The 19,180-nt window shown below is 38.0% G+C and overlaps 1 protein-coding gene across 3 annotated transcripts in view; it reads right to left on the reverse strand.

Moving 5' to 3' along the window:
* Positions 1-5,470: 5,470 nt before the first annotated feature.
* The window catches only part of fam120b (family with sequence similarity 120B), a 32,305-nt gene continuing 18,595 nt past the window's right edge, over positions 5,471-19,180 (reverse strand). For all 3 annotated transcript variants that reach the window (XM_051651502.1, XM_051651503.1, XM_051651504.1), the window contains 5 exons: positions 14,621-14,827; positions 12,921-13,029; positions 9,824-9,934; positions 8,226-8,280; positions 5,471-6,287 (listed from right to left, as the gene is read on the reverse strand). In XM_051651502.1, the coding sequence (XP_051507462.1) occupies positions 6,266-6,287; positions 8,226-8,280; positions 9,824-9,934; positions 12,921-13,029; positions 14,621-14,827 (504 nt within the window). In that variant the 3' untranslated portion in view covers positions 5,471-6,265. The remainder of the gene's footprint in view (positions 6,288-8,225; positions 8,281-9,823; positions 9,935-12,920; positions 13,030-14,620; positions 14,828-19,180) is intronic.

The following is a 19,180-nucleotide window of genomic DNA, read 5'->3' on the forward strand; positions in this document are numbered from 1 at the left end:
GCGCATCCCTCCTCCTTCCTGGGTTGCGGCACCAGTGTAACAAGGTTACAGGGAAAGGAGGAGGCGAGAACCGGCTTGACAATATAAATAATAGTTTAATAATAAACTTAAACAAAAAGACAAACACAAACACATGCCGGGCAGCTGCCCGTAACTCTCTCTCTCTCAAACCGCCGTCTCCGGTTGCCTTTATACCTCTCGGTTTTGATCAGCCTGATAAGAGGCCGGGTGTGCAGAATCACGGCCCGGCCCCACCCTCCGCCCTGCCACAAACACTAACCACATAATTTTTTCATGTTGCAATGCAAGTTGGGAACTCGTAAATCAGCAACATTGTTCAATATGAAACTGTTAGTTCAGACAACTCTGTTAGGCTAGTTGGGACAACATTTGGGGCGTATTGTTGGTCTAACATGTGTTTTTATGTTGATGCAAAATAATTCACATTTCGTAGTATCTATGACTCTAAAATCCCCATGAGCTGGATAAAATGTAATTATTTTTTTATTTTTTTTACAGTGTACCGACTCAATCATGATGCTTCACACCAGGTATAATGGCATTGGCACCGAAATGACCAGCATGATGTCATGAAAATTACGCGACTGTGGCGACATTTTTACAAAATGGTACTGTCATTCCGGACATGGTGTGGCGCCAAAAGCAAGTTAGATTTTGTCCCAAACAGCTAAGGCTGTCAATGGCTAAGGCTTGTTCTATCAAGTTTTAAACTGACAAAAAATAGATATTGTTAATAACAGATCTATGGAAGTGTTACCTATGAAAGAGATTTCTACTTAGGAATGTGAATGTTGCTCTCTTCATCGGTATGTCTTAAGCTTATATAGGATATTACTAATACAAACAATATTTCAGCAAAACAGCCAACATTTATATACAACTTTGATAGCATGAGCAATGTGAATCATATATAGAGATTTGTCCCTAGTCTGAAAAACACAATGTTATTATTTATTTTTTTTAGTTGTCTATTTGTCTTTTGTTGGTTTGAATCTTGGTATGAGTCCACATACAATTACGGCAAGAACTGGGGCCAGTTCCTGAGTTTTACAGCCCTCTATTCATAGCTTCTGCTGTAAATATCAGTGGCTATATATGTATTCACTACACTTCAGTATTTTTAGAATCATGTGAATTGAAAGCAGTGTTCTCAGAATATAATAACACTACAATACCTGATGTTACTGTAAAATTAGACTTTCCTCTGGTCAGGAAGCAATTACACATCTTCCAAAACAGTGACAGTGGGTCATTTTTAACTATGGAACGACTTTGTGTTTTGACACAAGAACTGCAAGCGAAGTCTTAGGAGGGTGGTTATTACAGAAAACAGAACCAACTATCTATAATTACCATTATTACCACAATCAGAGAAATATAATGAGCGGCATAGTGAAAAGAGATTCGAAAACTGCAGTGGAGGAAAACATTTTCAGTGAACAATTACTTACTTTTCTACAACAGCGATTTAGGGTCACGCTAAAATAAAAAAATCTAAGAAAAAAGTAATAGTATTACGAGAATAGTCTAAATGTTTTGAGCATAATCTAACAACATGCCTTTTATGAGAACAAAGTCATAACATTATCAAATAAAAGTCGTAATATTTTGAGAATGGAGTCAAAATTATTAGAAGTCGTAGCATTATGAGAATAAAATACATTATATTGCGTGAATAAAGCAGAAATATTTCGTTTTTTTTAAAGAGTTCATCATCACAACGATAGAACGGACACCGAGCCAGCAGCTTTATTGATGCAAAAAATTGATGTGGAGGATTTAGCTAAATCATACTTTAGGATCTGATATAGCAATAAAGAAATGCTTTGTCATCTTTTGGCACTTCAGCAGTTATTATCAGCATCCAGATACTACAGCAATTATTTTGGAAATTGAATTTAGGAGAAAGAACCAGACAGACATTCACACAATTCCGTTCGGCGTGGGTGATGCTTGGTCTGCTTTTTTGTTGGTCTTTGCTCTCTAAACAATAGAGTAACTGAGGGGATGTTACCACATATATTGTATTGAAATGGGCCTAATTAATTCACAGCAATTCCAGTTATTTTTCGCATCTCGCGCCTCCATTGACATGCGCCCACAGGTTGAAAACTCTTATACTAATGCACACCTCATTCATGAACACAGAGCTTGCAAAAACTTCCCACAAATTTAGCTTGGTTTACTAGGTAACGAAGTTGCACAGCCAATGTTATCTCCCTGGTCAGTGTATGTTAAGACCCAGACGCTCCACTTTGCTTTTGCCCACCACATCTGTTTGATGTTACTTTCCTTACAATTTATTCTCAAAATACTACAACCTTAATGTCACAATGCTACGACTTTATTTTCAATAAATTACGAATTTAATCTCTAAATGCTACGACTTTATTGTTGTAATTTGGATTTTTTCCTCAACATATTATGACTTTATTCTCAGAACATTATGACTTTATTCTCAAAATGCAACAACCCCATAGTTGTAATTTCTTTGTCATTTTATTACGTTTCTAATTCATAATGCTATGGTTTTTATCGCATAATTTTGACTTTATTCTCAATATATTATGACCTTAATCTCATAATGCTACAACTTCATTCTCATAATTTTTACTTTTTCTCAATATATTACAACTTGAATCTTATAATGCTTTGACTTTATTTTCTTAATTTTGACTTTATTCCAAAACATTAAGACTTTATTCTTGTAATGCTATGATGTTATTCTCGAAATCGCAGATTTTTATTTTATTTTGACGTGGCAGTAAAATGGCGTGGTACATTGCGGTCTGTTCCTCTCACAAAGTTAGCAAATGGCTTCAAAAGAATATAGTCATATGGACTATTTTTATGTTTTGTTTTGCCATTTTGGAGCTTCACAGCCATGGTCAGTCAATATAAATTGTTGTTGTTAGGAAGAGCTGCTTGATGAATCTTTAAAATTTCTCCTTTTGTGTTCCACAGAAAAAAAAAAATTACAGCATAAAGGTTTGAATCAACATAAGGGCAAGTAAATAATTTCGCGCCTGTACAGTTGCTGTTTTTTTGGGGGGGCGTTCTATCTGTCACAGCTAAAACTTCTTTTCCCCAACCCAAAGACGCATCTCTGCATGCCCTTTACGCCACGAGGAGAAAGAGTATATGAATATGTGTGTGAGAGTGAGAGAAACAGTGCCAGATAATTGTTAGCTCTATGCTGTCCCTCCCTCCATCTCTCTTGTGTTCTATGAAGGAAACAGTGATGACAGCGTGCCAAAGTCTGGCTTCTTGTGGCAGCGCGTGTCCCCACCTCCATCCCACAGCGCCGGCTGCGAAACAAATGCTCTGTTCCCCACTGAGGCTGGGAGACTACTGCTGCCCACCCTGAACGGACCGGCACCGGATCGCCCTCACGCTAACTCCAGCGTCAGCCCACTGAGCTGTGACCACACTGCCATGAGAATAGAGGCTATATTTACCATTAGTGTACACACACACACACACACACACACACACACACACACACAGACTCAAATATAAGCTATAATTAAACAGATGAAAAGGACAATGTGTTGCAGTGTTACTAATCTAGTGGTTTTATTTATTTAGTTTGAAAAAGGATAGGATATACAATTGGCACATGGCCTGTGCCAAGACAGCACAGTCTGAATAAACAGATATATAATTAAAGTCAAATACTTCTGAGGAAATAATTTTGTGCATTTAAAAATAAACATCCCTGTCCGGTCCAGCAATATCCCTTTCCAATTGCTTTTGGAGGCCTTAAAAGACAGCGTGAAATAAAAATGGGAGTTTTGTGGCTTTTAGTGCTTGTCTGTTAGCATTGTGGTCATCTATATGCAAGTGTACTCCTAACACTTGGCAAAATAAACTTTTAGCAGATACTGTATATGCATTTAAAATTTAAATCTTTCTCTTCAAGAAAAAAACAAAAAACAGACAAAAAATATCGATGACTCATCTTGTTCACAGGCGCGTATACAAATTTGATTGCTTAAATATGTCCCACCGAAACCGTTTCCATGGTTTAGCATCCACTATGTCAACACTGTGCTCATAAAGTGATTTCATGGGGCTTTAACACTCTTCGTGCCGCCCTTTGGTTTTAATATATGTTTTTATTTTATGTCTGTAACCCTGACTAATACTGAGGTACTGGCAATAATACTAAGTTGCAATGTGAAGTGTTCACACTGAAATAAAGTGCAACAGTCTTTTTCCAGAAGTAAAATCCATTAATTATTCCATAGAGGAATTGATTATTGCAGATAACTTATAAACAGACCTACCGTGAGCTCAGAGGTTGTTAATCATTGGTATATGCTTCTGCTGAAGCCATCAGATAGAGTTATTTAACTTAATTTAAAGAAAAAATACATTTAATTGTGGAGTTCCTAGTGAAGATCTACACTGCCCATGATCCTAAGGCAGAAAATCCACCAATCAAAGAATTGCAGCAAACAAAGCACGCCAAAAGAGCTCTTCAGCGACCAACCACTACCATGTCGCACTGTGCAATCGAGTTGAATATTTTGCAATAAACTTAAAATATTTTTTCTATAATTGTAATCAGCAACGTTAAATCATCAGTTTTATATTTTTCCATCGTTTCAATTTCACAATGCTTCATGGGATTGTATTTCATTCCCTCATTAAAGATGTTAAGTCTTTTGCCTTTGTCTTTTTGTGCAATTTTAAATTTTTGCTTCAAATCAAAGTTTGCAATGTTGTGATTCACCTCAGAGCTGGTTGGTTTATTTAAAAAAAAAAAAAAAACTTCTGGAACCAAGGCGGCTGAAAACATGGGTGTACACTGTTTCACTCTATATTGTGCTTGTGCTTCCTAATGACCATTTAATTCAATATAAATGGCTAATCATCTCATATTTTATTGTGCGATTTTAATTTTATAGATTTATACTTGATCTAAAACTCACTGTTTTTATTACATTCGTCTCTAAGGATTATTTGAGTTCGGAAGTTTGAGAATTAAAAGAAATGATGGCATCACAGTCTTCAATTTCAAAGCTCCTTGTGTCCATTTCAGAACCTGCAAATCTTGTCATTTTATTGGCCAAACAACTTTTCTTTTTGCATTAATAAATCTGTTGCCTCCATTTCCTATGCATGTTTGTCTAGTGCTGTTTTTCATTCCTGTGGGTTTCGTTTTCTGTAGATAAGGGGGAGAGCTGTGCTTTGACCACTTGAGCTGAGGAACTTTCTCCAGATCCTATTTCCGCTCTTGGGTATTTAACAATAGCTAGCAGAGTGACCGTTTCATGGCTTAATGGGCAAAAAGAGGAACAGAGCCAAAAAAAACTCTTTATCTATAAACTGTGTTTTGATCATAGTACATGGTGTTTTTTCTTAATCAGATCCATAAATTACAAGTATCACAATGGGGTTTTTCACTTTGGGAAAATTCACTTAAGAATGACGAGACATTAGCTGATAATGAAAAAACGATTTTTATTTATTTATATCTTTTAATTGTGCCTGAATAGAGGTATCAACCATTTTGTAATGCTTTCATGAAATACTGCCTGAATAAACACACAAGTTATTATGCAATGTTAAAACTTGTGATAGGCATTAAACTGAATATCAGTACAATACGTGAACATTTTCACCACAATATCCTAAAACCACAATCTCAATGGTTCTCAATAATATCAATTCCTGATGCCATTACATAGATTATCATTAACAATTTTCTGTAGTACAGCTGACTGAAAATTCGCCACATCAAAGTGTGTTGAGGGAGGCAGACAAATAATCATTGGAGTTGTGTACAATTGGAGTCAATGCCAAACCAGCAGTTGAAAGGTACGAGATCATCGGAGTCTAATTAGGGTCTGTGCTGAATATTCATCATATATGGGTTTGGCGCATACATTGGGAAGCTTCCTTTTTGGTCACTGATTCATATCATCCACATGGGGGGAAAAAAGTGACTGTAATCTCACTGTAAGACATAATTTTAAGGCCATTTCAGGATATCACTGAAGAGGCAACGGGAGGGTTATAAAATTGCACATAAATGGACAGTTTAACTGTTAACATTGTTTAAGATAGCTCATGTTTTAGTGTGAATATTAATTGATACCGCAGAGACTTCCATCAGTAAATAGCTATAGACAAAACAAAGGAGCAGGATGTAAATAAAGGTGTTCATGAATTTGGCCAATCACACCTGAGTGCAAGGCAAAGCATTTTAATCAGTCAGACAGTGAAAAGCCGATCTTTAGCTTTGAGAATGAGGCCATCTATAACAGAATAAAAAAAAAATGTATTAGGTTTTCAAATGCTTCACTACAGATTGTTTGAAGAATCATCAAACTGCTACATCTTCACACATTTCTAAAGCTCTGTAAAATTACGGATACTCACAATGGCATGCTGTAAATAATCTGATCATTAAGATTATGTTCACATACACAACAATACGCTGATAACTATTCAAAATCAGTTTATTTAAAAACCCTGACAATGCAAGAAAATTGCGTTTACATCAGATTTAGAATTACCCTGTGTTTTTTGTCCTATGCAGGTAAATGTGTTTACAGCAGGGTTATGGGCAAAAATCTACATGCAAAATCTTTCACCAATCTTGCTTAATAACCTGACAATGTGTAAGGTCATGTAAATGCCTTGAACAGGGTTCTTTTATCAGGGAAAGTCATAAACCATAAAAAAAAAATAAAGAAAATAAAAAAATATCAGCACTCATAGATTTTGTCCTATTACTGCGTTTTCACTCTGCATGTTAACACCTTTACCAGCATTCTGCCAGCTTATTCAATGTGCGCAAGCCTGTTTATTTATTTTATCCTAGAATGAGCTTAATTTTGGTAGTTACCAGCATATTGTTGTACATATATTGCCAAAAGTATGGGGCTACCCCTTTCTAATTAATGGGTTTGGCCATTCTGGTACTCTCTGTGAGATCAACACTTAATGCTACTCCATATACAATGATATTTTTCCCAACTGTGTGCTTCAAACTTTGTGGCATCAGTTTGGGGATTGGTCCTTTCCTGTCCCAGCATGACAATACCCCTGTGCACATAGCGAGGTCCATAAAGACATAGTTTACAGTGTCTGGTGTGGAAGAACCTGACTGGCCTGCACAAAGATCATCTCCTAACTAGGGCACGTGTCAAGGTCTGGATAGATTAGATGGTAAGCGAACAATCAGTTCTCGTAGTCAACGTGTTGGATGCAGGAGAAATGGGCAGGAGTAAAGACCTGAGCAACTTTGACAAGGACCAAATTGTTATGGCCAGACGACTGTGCCAGAGCATCTCTGAAATGGCAAGGCTTGTGGAGCGCTCCAGGTCAGCAGTGGTGAGTACCTACTGACAGTGGTCGGAGGAGGGACAAGCAAAACAACTGGCAACAGGTTGTTGGGCACCCAAGGCTCATCGATGCGTTAGGGCAACAAAGGCTATCCCGTCTGGTCCGAACCGAAAGAAGGTCTACTATAGCAAAAGTCATAGAAAATGTTAATGATGGTTACGGGAAGAATGTGTCACAACACACATTTCTGGGAGTGTGATGCTCTGGACAATGTTCTGCTGAGAAACCCTGGGTCCGGCCACTCATGTGGACGCCAATTTGACATGTGCCACCTACTTAAATATTGCTGCAGACCAGGTATACCCCTTCATGGCAATGGTATTCCCTGATGGCAGTGGCCTCTTTCAGCAGGATAATGTGCCCTGCCACTTCGCACACATTGTTCAGGAATGGTTTGAGGAACAAGATGAAGAGTTCAAGGTGTTGCACTGGCCTCCAACTTCCCCAGATCTCAATCCTATTGAGCATCTGTGGGATGTGCTGGAACAACAAGTCTGATACACGGCGGCTCCACCTCGCAGGACTTTCAAGGATTTGCTGCTAATGTCTTGGTGCCAGATATCACAGGACACCTTCAGAGGTCTTGTGGAGTCCATGCCTCGGCAGGCCGGCACTGTTTTGATGGCACACGGAGGACCAACAGCATATTAGGCAGATGGTCATAATGTTTTAGCTCATCGGTGTTTAGCAGCAAATAGAGGGATTTAATGCCGCATATGGGTGTGGTGTTCGGGTGCCCATATACTTTTGGCCATTTTAGTGTCTTACACACTACAATATACTGTATTTTGATGTAAAGGCACTAACTGATACATATTGAGTTTAGTTGTCCGCATAGAGCTCACCTGGGTGCTAGGTGATACCTCCCTCTCTCTCTTGGTCTCGGTCTTGGTCTGTAACCTATGGTAAAGATGAAACATCCAAGTTACACTTTTATTGACTTTCCTTACAAGCCTCAATCATGGTTTTTCTACTGCACTTATGATACCTAATCATGAACTCAGAGTTTAATAGTAGAGTTTGGCTGTGCAGCACACACTACACACACAAAGCTCAATATCTTGCTGCTACCCCTTTTCCACCAATAGGGTGCCAGTGCCCAGTCTGGAAGTTTTCTGGGTGGCAACAAACAGGTGGTTTTCATCAGGAAAAATCATCTCTGCTCTGACGCCTTAAACCCCAATGTCCTCATCAGGTACAATAACAACTTAAAATGCAAAACAAAAACTAAATCGCTCAAATTATAATCAATAGCTATGTTTCCATCCAAGTTGCGAATTTATTGTATGCGTGAAACAATAATATCACAAAAACAATAAGCGAATAAAGTTGCGTTTCCATCCCATGTGTTAAAAAAACCAAAATCGTCACTTCTGGAGAAACTGTAGTCACAGTGACTCTTTTATTAATAAAATACTCACGGTTTAGAGCACAAGACCAAACACTGTAAAGAACTTGTCTCATGTCTGGGAGTGACAGCGCGTCACAGAGTTCTGTGAGCACTATGTGTGCGGTCCTCCATCTTTATGATTTTACCTTGCAAATCTATAAGATATTTTTCAAAAGTGCCAATAAACCTGATCTTCGGCACAGCTCAAGTTTGTATTAGACTTATGTGCCCTACAAACTCTATGCAGCCATTAGATTTTCAGGACACCATATTTCAGGATGATCAGAGCAACATTTCAGATGCGACAATTGGTCTGCTGGTTAGTCCAGTTATGAACAAATTATTTAGACACATGACTTTTTTTAATGAGCATCTTGTATTCCTAAAAATTTCAATAGGAGTTTATTCGGTAAATGTGTTTCCAACATAGTTCATAGTCAAGCGAGCGTATACGTTTTTTATGTGCATTCTGGAGATTTTATTTGCATCTTGGTGTTTCAATCCAGCAGTTTCTATCCAATATCCCAAAATGTGCATAAAATACGTGGATGGAAACCCAGCTATTTCGGTCTACGCATCAAGCGTGCGAAGCGGCGCCCCACAATGCAATGTGCATTCAGTTCATGTACACAGTTGAGTTCATGTTTTTGTCACAGTGCACAGTTACATCAACCACTTTATTTTTGCTGTCCATCTGAGACATGATGTTTTTATTTAAAAATATCATGTGTGTGAATTGATTACTTTACATTTTCCATATTTCAATCACGTCTGACCATTATATCAAAACCAGCTTGTAATTGCAAAACTATGGTGACTTAAATTACTTTGGATGTTCAAATATTCTTTGGATGTTAAAAGTTCTTAAAACAAGGAGTAAACAAAGACTGCGATGTGCTATCTTTGTTATGTCTGTTTCTGGACTAGTTATGTAGTAACATTTCTACGTCATTGATAGCCTCTCAAGTCGTTGGAAAAGTGGGCCGCCCCAGCCCAGCATCGACTTTGGCACCATTTTGGTGGAAAAGAGGTAAACTGTGTACCATGTTTTACCTTGCTGGTAGTGAACAGGACCTCTGTGCAGCTGGCTGAACTCCTGGCGTCCAGTATGATGGAGCTGGGGTCGTCTTTCTCGATTCAGATCATCAACATCCACAGGCCTCTCTGAGGGAATAAAAAAAAAAAAAAAACTTTCAACAGTTTTAATTAGGGGTTTGACTCTCTCCGAATTAGTATTTGCAGTGGAGCAACACTGAAAATACAAAATGTACAATTCTCTGCTGCCTGAACTCCACCACCACGTCTCCAAACCACCGCCTCAAATGCAACATAAATTAAAACCAGACCGTTTTAAACGTCTATCCCGACAACATCATGCAATTGACACTTTAGACAATCTGAGATTCCACACAATCCTCTTTGTGCCAGAGAAACAACAGGATGAATTAACTTCCTGTAGATTAGGAAGAAGAAAAAGAAATGAGATGAGAATTTTAGACGCTTAGAAGAACCACGCTGAAACACAAACTCGTATTTACACTGTTGGGCTTTGAATGCTTTCGCCTTTCAGGGCAATTGTGGGATGACGGTAGTTCTTTTGTTTCTGCTTTGGATTTTCAAGTTGAAAAAACAAGCATTTCTAACCAAAAAGTGGTGCAGTCGATTCTTCAGATCGTTATGATGTTAAAAAACATGTTGTGGAACATAAAAACTCTAGGAACAGCATGTGAAGCTGTTTATCCTGTGATGCATGCTTGAATTCCACACGACCAAAATCAAGTATAAACAAAAGAACATTATTCTCTCTCTCACACATACACTCACACATAAACCTATAGATTCAAAACAAATGCACTGGGCCACTCGGCCATAATGCGACTAAAATATCTGATGACAAAAAAACAGACGGTTTGCCTCTAAGACACAACATGAGCAGTCCATGAGCTGTTCGACATCAAGAGAAAAAACACATGGAGACAATTTCACCATAAGGTCTCTTTTAATCTTTGGACAGAACCACAAAACTCTGGATGGTGGTGAAAAGCAAAAGGGGCTCAAGGAGTTTGTAAAAACCACCACTTTATAATTTTGTTGTCTTGTTATGATACTTAATATAGATCACCTCCTATAAAAAGCAACCCAAAATTATTCTTGTTATGACAAAGCATCCCCTCCATTTAAACTGGTTGTGCCAAACAGAGTGTTTTCACTGTCACAGTCCAAATGGAGGGTGTTATGAAGACTGCTGGCTATTGTTTATATGCAAGTAATGTGGACATCTTGGCATGTATGTATTCCATTTGTCTGAGTCATAACCACATGGAATCTGTACCCGCACAACTCTGCAGATTTCCGTAGAATTGGACGATCCCATATATTACACATATATCCAACCCCTTAAATGGCTGAAATGAACTATTTCTGGCTAATCTGATAATGCTTTTGGCTACCAATAAGAGAGTAGTGCACTCATCTCCATTTAACACATTTTACCATGTTTATAGATATTTTTACCCAAAATCAGTGTGGGACAGTAAAAGTGGGATGATAGAAAGGTCTTTGATATGTCATTTGTTGTGCGTAAAGTCTGGACAGTCAAAAGCCAGACGCATACTTTACGCAAAAACGTGTACGAATAAGTGCTTGGCCAATGCATTGCCAATGCACGATCTGGTTGAACACACATTCTTGTGTTACTGTGGCGATAACAAACCTCAGTACTCAAAGGGGCAAGTAACATTCAAAAGTCTGTGCCATTAAGCTGGATGTGTTATTATTCCAGTAAGTTGCTATACATATATTGCCTTCACCTTGTTGCTCAGCAATATTCTCTTCAAACTGTTGCTTTTAAAGAGAAAACTCAACGTAGAAGCCAACAGTTCACACTAATGTCCGCCATAGCACCCCTTGTGGCAACGGTGAGAATGCAACATTCTTACGTTGTCAAGCTTGCTTTGCAATAAGTGTCTGAGTTTGCGCACTTGTGTAATGTTTAGGCCTCAAATCAACTCTCAATCCAAGTGTTACACAGTAATAATCTAAAAGATCTTCACAAGGGCAGTTTTCATTCCTGTGTTGGTGTATTTCCTACCGAGATAGGAACTTGAGGTGGGATATATTGAAGGGCTCACTGCATTTAAAAAAAAAATAGCCAATAGCATTTCATTTACGTCACTGCTGTGAACCGTGATTTGCTACTTAGCGTTTCTAGCCAGAGGCAGATGGAATCAGGGGGAGGAACATCCTCATATTAGAAAGCATTGGTTTGGACAAAAATGTGGATACGTTTGTGAGTAAAGGATGAGTTATCTGTACTTTAGTTCATTTTTCTGGGAGACACTAAGCTTGAAATGTGTATGTCTGCTAAATATTGTGTAAGCTTTTAGGAGTACTAGCATATATAGTAGTAAAACATTTTTCCTTAAAGGAATATTCTGGGTTCAATACAAGTTAAGCTCAACCGACAGCATTATGTGGCATAATGTTGATTAGAACCAAAATTATTTCAACTTGGCCCTCCTTTACTTAAAAAAAAAAAAAAAAAAAGAAGAAGCATAAATCGAGGTTACAGTGAGGCACTTACAATGAAATTGAATGGGGCCAATCCATAAACATTCAAATACTCAGCGTTTCAAAGGTTTAGCCACAAGACGTAAACAATATGTGTGTTAACATGATTTTAGTGTGATAGAATTGAACCCTAATCTTTTCTGTTTAAAGTTATATGCAATTTTACAACTTTGTTGCCATGACGACGTAATGCTGTAAACCCTAAAACAATTGTAAAATTATTATATAAACAGCTTTCTGATCAAATAAAACACAAGTGAGTTTTAATAGAATATTTAATGTAAGTGCTTTTATAAAATTATAAGCTTCACATTTCTGCCTTTAAACCCTCCAAACATTGGCCCCATTTACTTCCATTGTAAGTGCCTCACTGCAAGTCAAAATATTTTTTTGTGGTAATCATCATTATGCCACAAATGCTGTCGATTGAGCTTGAACCTGGAATATTCCTTAAAGACAGAGTTTTGATGTTCTGTTCTATACTACCATGGTGTGAGGATGAAAATTAATTTAAATCAAGTCAACAGTGAGTGGATAAGAGATGTATGAGGAAGTTTATAGTGATTTAGTGAGGCCACACCCTCACTGTACTGCAGTCTGCGTGGTTGGCTGTGGACAGAGACACCGCGCCTCCTGCAGGCTCCCAGCACCAGCTCTCTGACGGACAGGTACAAAGATGTCCAGGAGGGCTACAAGACAATCCAAAAATGGATATAAGTTGACAATTCACAGTCTCAATTTAACATGAAGCTATTAATACTTGGATATTCAAAGTGTTTCAATACCTGTGATAAAATCATACAGTGGCCTCAAAATGTATTTGGACACTTATGTCACACTTAAAAATGTATGAATGGTGTTGCATTAAATAAAATAAAAAAACATCAAAGCAAGTGCAGTTTACTTTAGAGATATATAGCACAAACACACTTTCCAAGTAAAGCATTTCACCAAAAGTTCAAAATGAAGACCAAAAAGTATTTAGACACTTTCTGGTTGTCAAACGTTAGGTAGGTCCATACACTGCAAGTGAATGGTGACCAGAACTTTGTAGCTCCACAAATCACATAAAGAAAAACATAAAAGTAATCCATACAACTCCAGTGGTTTAATCTATATCTTCAGAAGTTATATAATAGGTGTGGGTGAGAAACTGATCAATATTCAAGCCCCTTTTTTACTCTAAATCTCCACTTTAACTTTTACATATGAAAGTCATATGTGGTACCTGTTTAGTTTCAATTTCACATCTGAAAGTGAAAGTTAAAATGAAGATTTAGAGTAAAAAAGGACTTAAATATTGGTCTGTTTCTCACCCACACCTATTATATCACTTCTGAAGACATCGATTAAACCACTTGAGTCATATGGATTACTTTTATATTTCTTTTATGTGATTTTTGGAACTACAAAGTTTTGATCACCATTCACTTGCATTGTATGGACCTACAGTGCTGAGATATTTTTCTAAAAATCTTCGTTTGTGTTCTGCAGAAGAAAGAAAGTCATACACATCTGGGATGGCATGAGGGTGAGGAAATGATGAGAGAATTTTCCTTTTTGGGTGAACTATCCCTTTAAGTGTCCAAATACTTGGGCCACTGTGAACAGAAAAGCGGTTATATTTTGTTATGTGTTAATCTGCTAATTCAAGTAACTGGAGGCAGCTTAATGTTAACAGCAAATCTGTTGGAGACCTCCATGAGGATGAGAGGTTATTCGAGTTAGTTCTTGATTGCATTCATAATTGAGAACTTGTTTTGGTCCCTTGGCTCTGGTAAAAAAACATTACAGCAATCAAAAACAAAAGAGATCCAATAAACCAAAGATTAGTAAACAGAAGAAAGAAGCAAAAATCCAGTAAATAAAATATGTGTGGGCCATACAATGACCCGATTTTCTTTGAGTGTTTTCTAGTCTTTATGCGCTCTTCTTCAGTAGAAGAACAATGCTGCGAGGACTTTTAAGGCCGGGTTCCCACTTACATTAACATCTGTATCAAGTGGACAGCACTAAATACATGTCCGATCACTCAAACCACATTCAGAGGTAGTCAGAAAGTGACCAGAGTAGTGTAAACATTAAAGCATTCTGATGCACTCCAATGTGTCCTGGACAACAGAAAAAGACTGCCCAAAAAACTTTACTGGCTATGTGCTACTTTGAAAGAAAATAACTGTAAATGCAGCTGCTCGACTAAAATAAATAGAGTTATTTTAGTATTAAACCAGGTGTAAACAGGGTTATTAAACAGGGCCTAAATGAATCTCCTGTACTTACATTGCCCTCTAGAAGCTCCTCACTTGGACAACCCGAGTGGGCTTTCAGATATTTGGAATGGAAAAGCAAGCCATCAAAGGTCCTCCATGGCATGAGCTCACCCACTGGAAAAGGGAATCCACAAGCACTGTTGGCAGCATTGAGGTAGGTCAGACCCCGCACAAAGAGCGAGCCGAGCTGAACAGCCCTAGGGTCTACAACAGGGGTCTACACAGGGGGAGGAATTATAGTTTATTTAAGCCACGTGAGGCAGTGTGTTACAGTGATTTAACCTTGTGTAAAGATGTGGTCACATTTACCTTTGTAAGGCAAAATTCTGCAGGTGAAGGCGGCATGGGTGGATGTTAAGCAGGTGTGAAACCAGCAAAAACCGAATTGCCAAGCAGCCTCTTTATAATGTTGCACTTTATACTTTATACAGGGGAGTGAAATTAAAAAGAAACTCACTGCTAAAATTATTTCCTTGTCCACTGTGAATATTAGGTGTAGCTTTGTACGAAGCTCCACCCACACAGAGGTCACTGCCAAACCAAGCAACATCCTACTGGTCAATGTGGCGAATTCGCCTGTTAAAGTTCACCAAACTTGAACTCCAAGCAAAATCCAAGATGGGAAATACTTCACTACCGCAAGTCCATCATGCAAAATTAACAATTTGAGATTTGTTCCATTGAGATTACTGTATTTGGCCTGCGGAATTTAGCCGTGCAAAGGAAAATGTGACCGCGCCTTCAGGGGTGTTCTTAAGCATGACGTGAACTGGGGTAAAATCACTGTAACACACGGCCTCTCGTGGCTTATTGCTTTTAGAAAACACTGGCAACAGCAACATGATAAAAGACACCAATTTTTGATAAATATTAATCATGTTATCATCAAAATAATCAGAATAAACAATTCTTCCGGCAAGTAATATAGTTCAAATAGCCTAATTGTAGCTGTTTACAGCTGCCAAGCAACGCAGTAACTTAGCGCAATGGGGCCATTCACACTGAACATGTTTTCGCAACCATGCATGCTGCTTTTCAATTGCTTTCCTGTATAAACGTGCTAGACGGCCACATTTTGATGGGGGGGGGGGGGTTTGCAGCTCGAGCCAAAGCAACATGTTTTTAAGATGTGTTTTTCAGGTAGCCTTACTTTTAAAAACATGTATCGAGACAATTCATTCTGTTCTATTCTTGGCGCTGCCTCTAGCTTTTATAGGCCATGTCCACACTAAACCATTTAAGTCTGAAAACTAAAGTCTGAGACCCCCTCAGGAGTCTCGCCACTATAATATGGGACAATAGGCATCCTGTATGGAATGTCGAAAGTTCGGCCACAAAGACGGGATGTTGGCAACCCTACTAACATTATTGTTTTCCAGAGTATGTGGTTATGGAGAGCATTTTATAAGACTCCATTTTTGGTGGAGGCCGTTGCAATGTAAATGTGAGGCATGAACGTAGCAAAATCAATGCGTTTTCAAGTGAAAATGGATTAGTGTAGATGTGGAACGTTTGATATGAACAGCCCCCTAATATAGAATGTAAGATCACAGATTTATCAGGATTTTACAAAGACTTTGAATGTGACTCAGAATTTAAAGTCAGAATCTGTTTTATAAAACAGCTTTCATGATTTGTGTAAAAGCATAAGCTTATTTGAAACCATGCAACACCACAAAACATGCGGTCAAGATAAAGGCAATGAAGGATCATAACAAAGAGACAAAATGGCATTAAACTGAAAACAAATATACAGAGTTTTACAGTAGTCTTTTTCAAACTCTGTTAATACCTATTGTGTCTTTCTCCCAGGTTAGGAGGGAGGCAGGGTGTGACCCCATAGAACTCACCTGAAGTGGCAGTACGGATAAGAGGATGTTTACAAAGGACCCCCACCCCCCACCTAACTGTCCGCTGGTCACCTGTCCCCCCACCCCCAGGACATAAGAGAGGGACTGATTAGCTTCCGTGACATCAAAACGTGAAATCGGCCTGCCACCTGCTCTGCTCTCAAACACAGCTTAGACTAAAGCAAACAAAAGGGAGGCTGGAGATAAAGCCAAAGTGACAGCAGCGACCCGCTACCCACGCCTTCCTGGCGCACAGATTGAGACCTGGGCCATCATTTGAAATATTACGCTGTTTGCTCAGGCAGTTGTGCCTGACTTCCTCTTTGAAACTGTGCCTCTTCAAGTAAACAAGAGCATTTAATGACATTCACTTTTATGCATAAGGTTTTGAAAGCGGGATAAAGTAGACTGGCTTTGATTAAAGCACTTAAAAGGACACGTAAAATCTTAGCACCTTTAAAGCTGCTAATTGCTCAGCGTGGAAGTCAATAGGCCTCAGGACAATGCTGATGCCACCCTGCTGCTGTAAAGGTATCAGGACAACAAACCAGAAGAGCAGCTGCTCTGCAAGCATTTCAACAGTGAACAATGGAAGCTGCTCCAGCCAGATGCTTGAAGGACTTCTGGACCCCTGAGGACACGCAGCTGAACATTAATGGCAAACTACGGCCTTGTGATCAGGCTCTGCACCTGTGCTATTCCTAATACACATCTGCTGAATGTTACTACTGTAAACATTGATGCATGACAAGACAAGGCTTGTGCAAATGTTGTGTGGTATTTGGAGAGGTTGGATGAACTTTCAATTTGAGATTTACCAAATAAACATGCTGGGCTGTTTTTGAACCACGTCTTGCGCAGTTACTAGGGGTGGGTATAAAGAATCGATTCTTGAACGTCTGCATTCTTCCACCAGTGTGGACGGAACACAACACTAAAATACTCGAACAGTGTTTCCTGTGCCGCTATTGGATCCACAGCACCAAGACAAAAGAAAACATGTTTTAGTTGAGTTGTCAGCTCTTGTAGTCTGAATTGAATGCAATAAACATACAAAGTGACTAGTGTAGTCTGATTTGTAAACAAATGACTCTTATGAGCAGATTCTGTTTAATTAATCGGTCAAAAAGCCTCACGGATCAGTCTCGAATTCATGAGGGTGTTTCTTCAATTTCGGACACTTTTTAGCACAGTGGACTTCTAGAAAATATCATCTTGTTAAAAATTTTTTCACAGAATGCGCGCTATGAAATGACATTTTTAAAGTTTTTATATGTTAAAATAAATAAAATGACTGACTTCGTTTTCTTTCTAAGACTGGTTTCATAGCTAACACTTTATGTATCCTAAATACAAAGAATTAAATAATATTTTCACACTTAATTTGCTCGCATAATTTAGCAAAATTATAGCTTGATTGGAAATGACGGCCAATAAAAATATTCAGCTCAACAGAGATTTTTACCTTGATTTTTCTCTTGTCTCATATTTCATCTTAAGTATGCTCTTCACTAACACATTTTCCTACTTAGTAAACAAGTACACTAACTTTAAAAATAATAATAATTTATTAGGGTCAAAATTGTTCGATGTGACGGAAATGACGTCACAACTGTGGGACAGTCGTAATTTTCGAAAAATTGCTATAAATCATTTTCACACAGTATATAGTAAATGTATACTAAAATGGTTTATGTATATTTGACTCTTTGTTAGGCCTGTCGCGATTAATAAATAATCTTCTGATCGCGGTTCTTTGATCTAACTGCGGTTATTTTAGACAACCTCGATAATGGTGCACTTCAAATTCCAATCACATTTTAATGACCAAATAAGGGAATTTTAGTCGAATATTTAAATGCCATGAATGGCGCGATTGCATTTGAACTCATAGCATCACTGAGCCGCACTGCGGACATCAACCAGAGCAGCTCCTGTCTGGAAGAGTGTGTGAAGTGCTTCTCAAGTGCTCTGATGCGAGCGCCGTCAGCAGAGGCTCGTGCCAAACTCCGGCAAAAATATAAATAAACAAATTTAAACTTTGATAGTGAACACAAAGCGCTCCGGCTTCACTTTAAATGATCATGTGATGGAAAACGATCCTGGTCAAATCAGGTTCATACACGGAGTGTTAATGACAGGCAGTGACACAGAGGAGGAGATGCACGCTTACTCTATTTCTGTGGATTGATAAAATGATTAAATGAAATTGCCTCCTGACAAATAAGGGCTTGTGGGCTAAATCAAAGATCATTAAAATAATGTGTGAAAGTGAAGAAATTAGGACAGAAATATTTTACCAGTGCATAGTATAGTATAAGATAATATTATATAATATTAACATAATAAAAATATATTTACAAAATAATATAAAATATACTGTATGAGTTCCAAAAACAATAGTGTAAATGTAAAACTTTCCCAAACTAAAGTTGACCAAAAAGAGAGTATTTAGATATATTTTGATATTTAAAACATTATTTTTAATGTCATTCATACGTTTTTAAAGCCAATATAACATTTATAAGGAAATCATATATCCAATTTTATTATTCTGATTTATATTTTTGAAGTTAAATATGTAAAAATGATTTCTTAAGGTGTATGAAGCACACATGCACCTTAAGAAATATGACAATTTATTTGACAATTAATCGTGAAAGCCCTGAATATGACTATTAATCGTCATAGCCTAAAACAGACAATTAATCGTCATAACT

Source organism: Myxocyprinus asiaticus, chromosome 23 (genome assembly GCF_019703515.2).
Source record: "Myxocyprinus asiaticus isolate MX2 ecotype Aquarium Trade chromosome 23, UBuf_Myxa_2, whole genome shotgun sequence".
In the NCBI taxonomy this organism is placed as follows: domain Eukaryota; kingdom Metazoa; phylum Chordata; class Actinopteri; order Cypriniformes; family Catostomidae; genus Myxocyprinus; species Myxocyprinus asiaticus.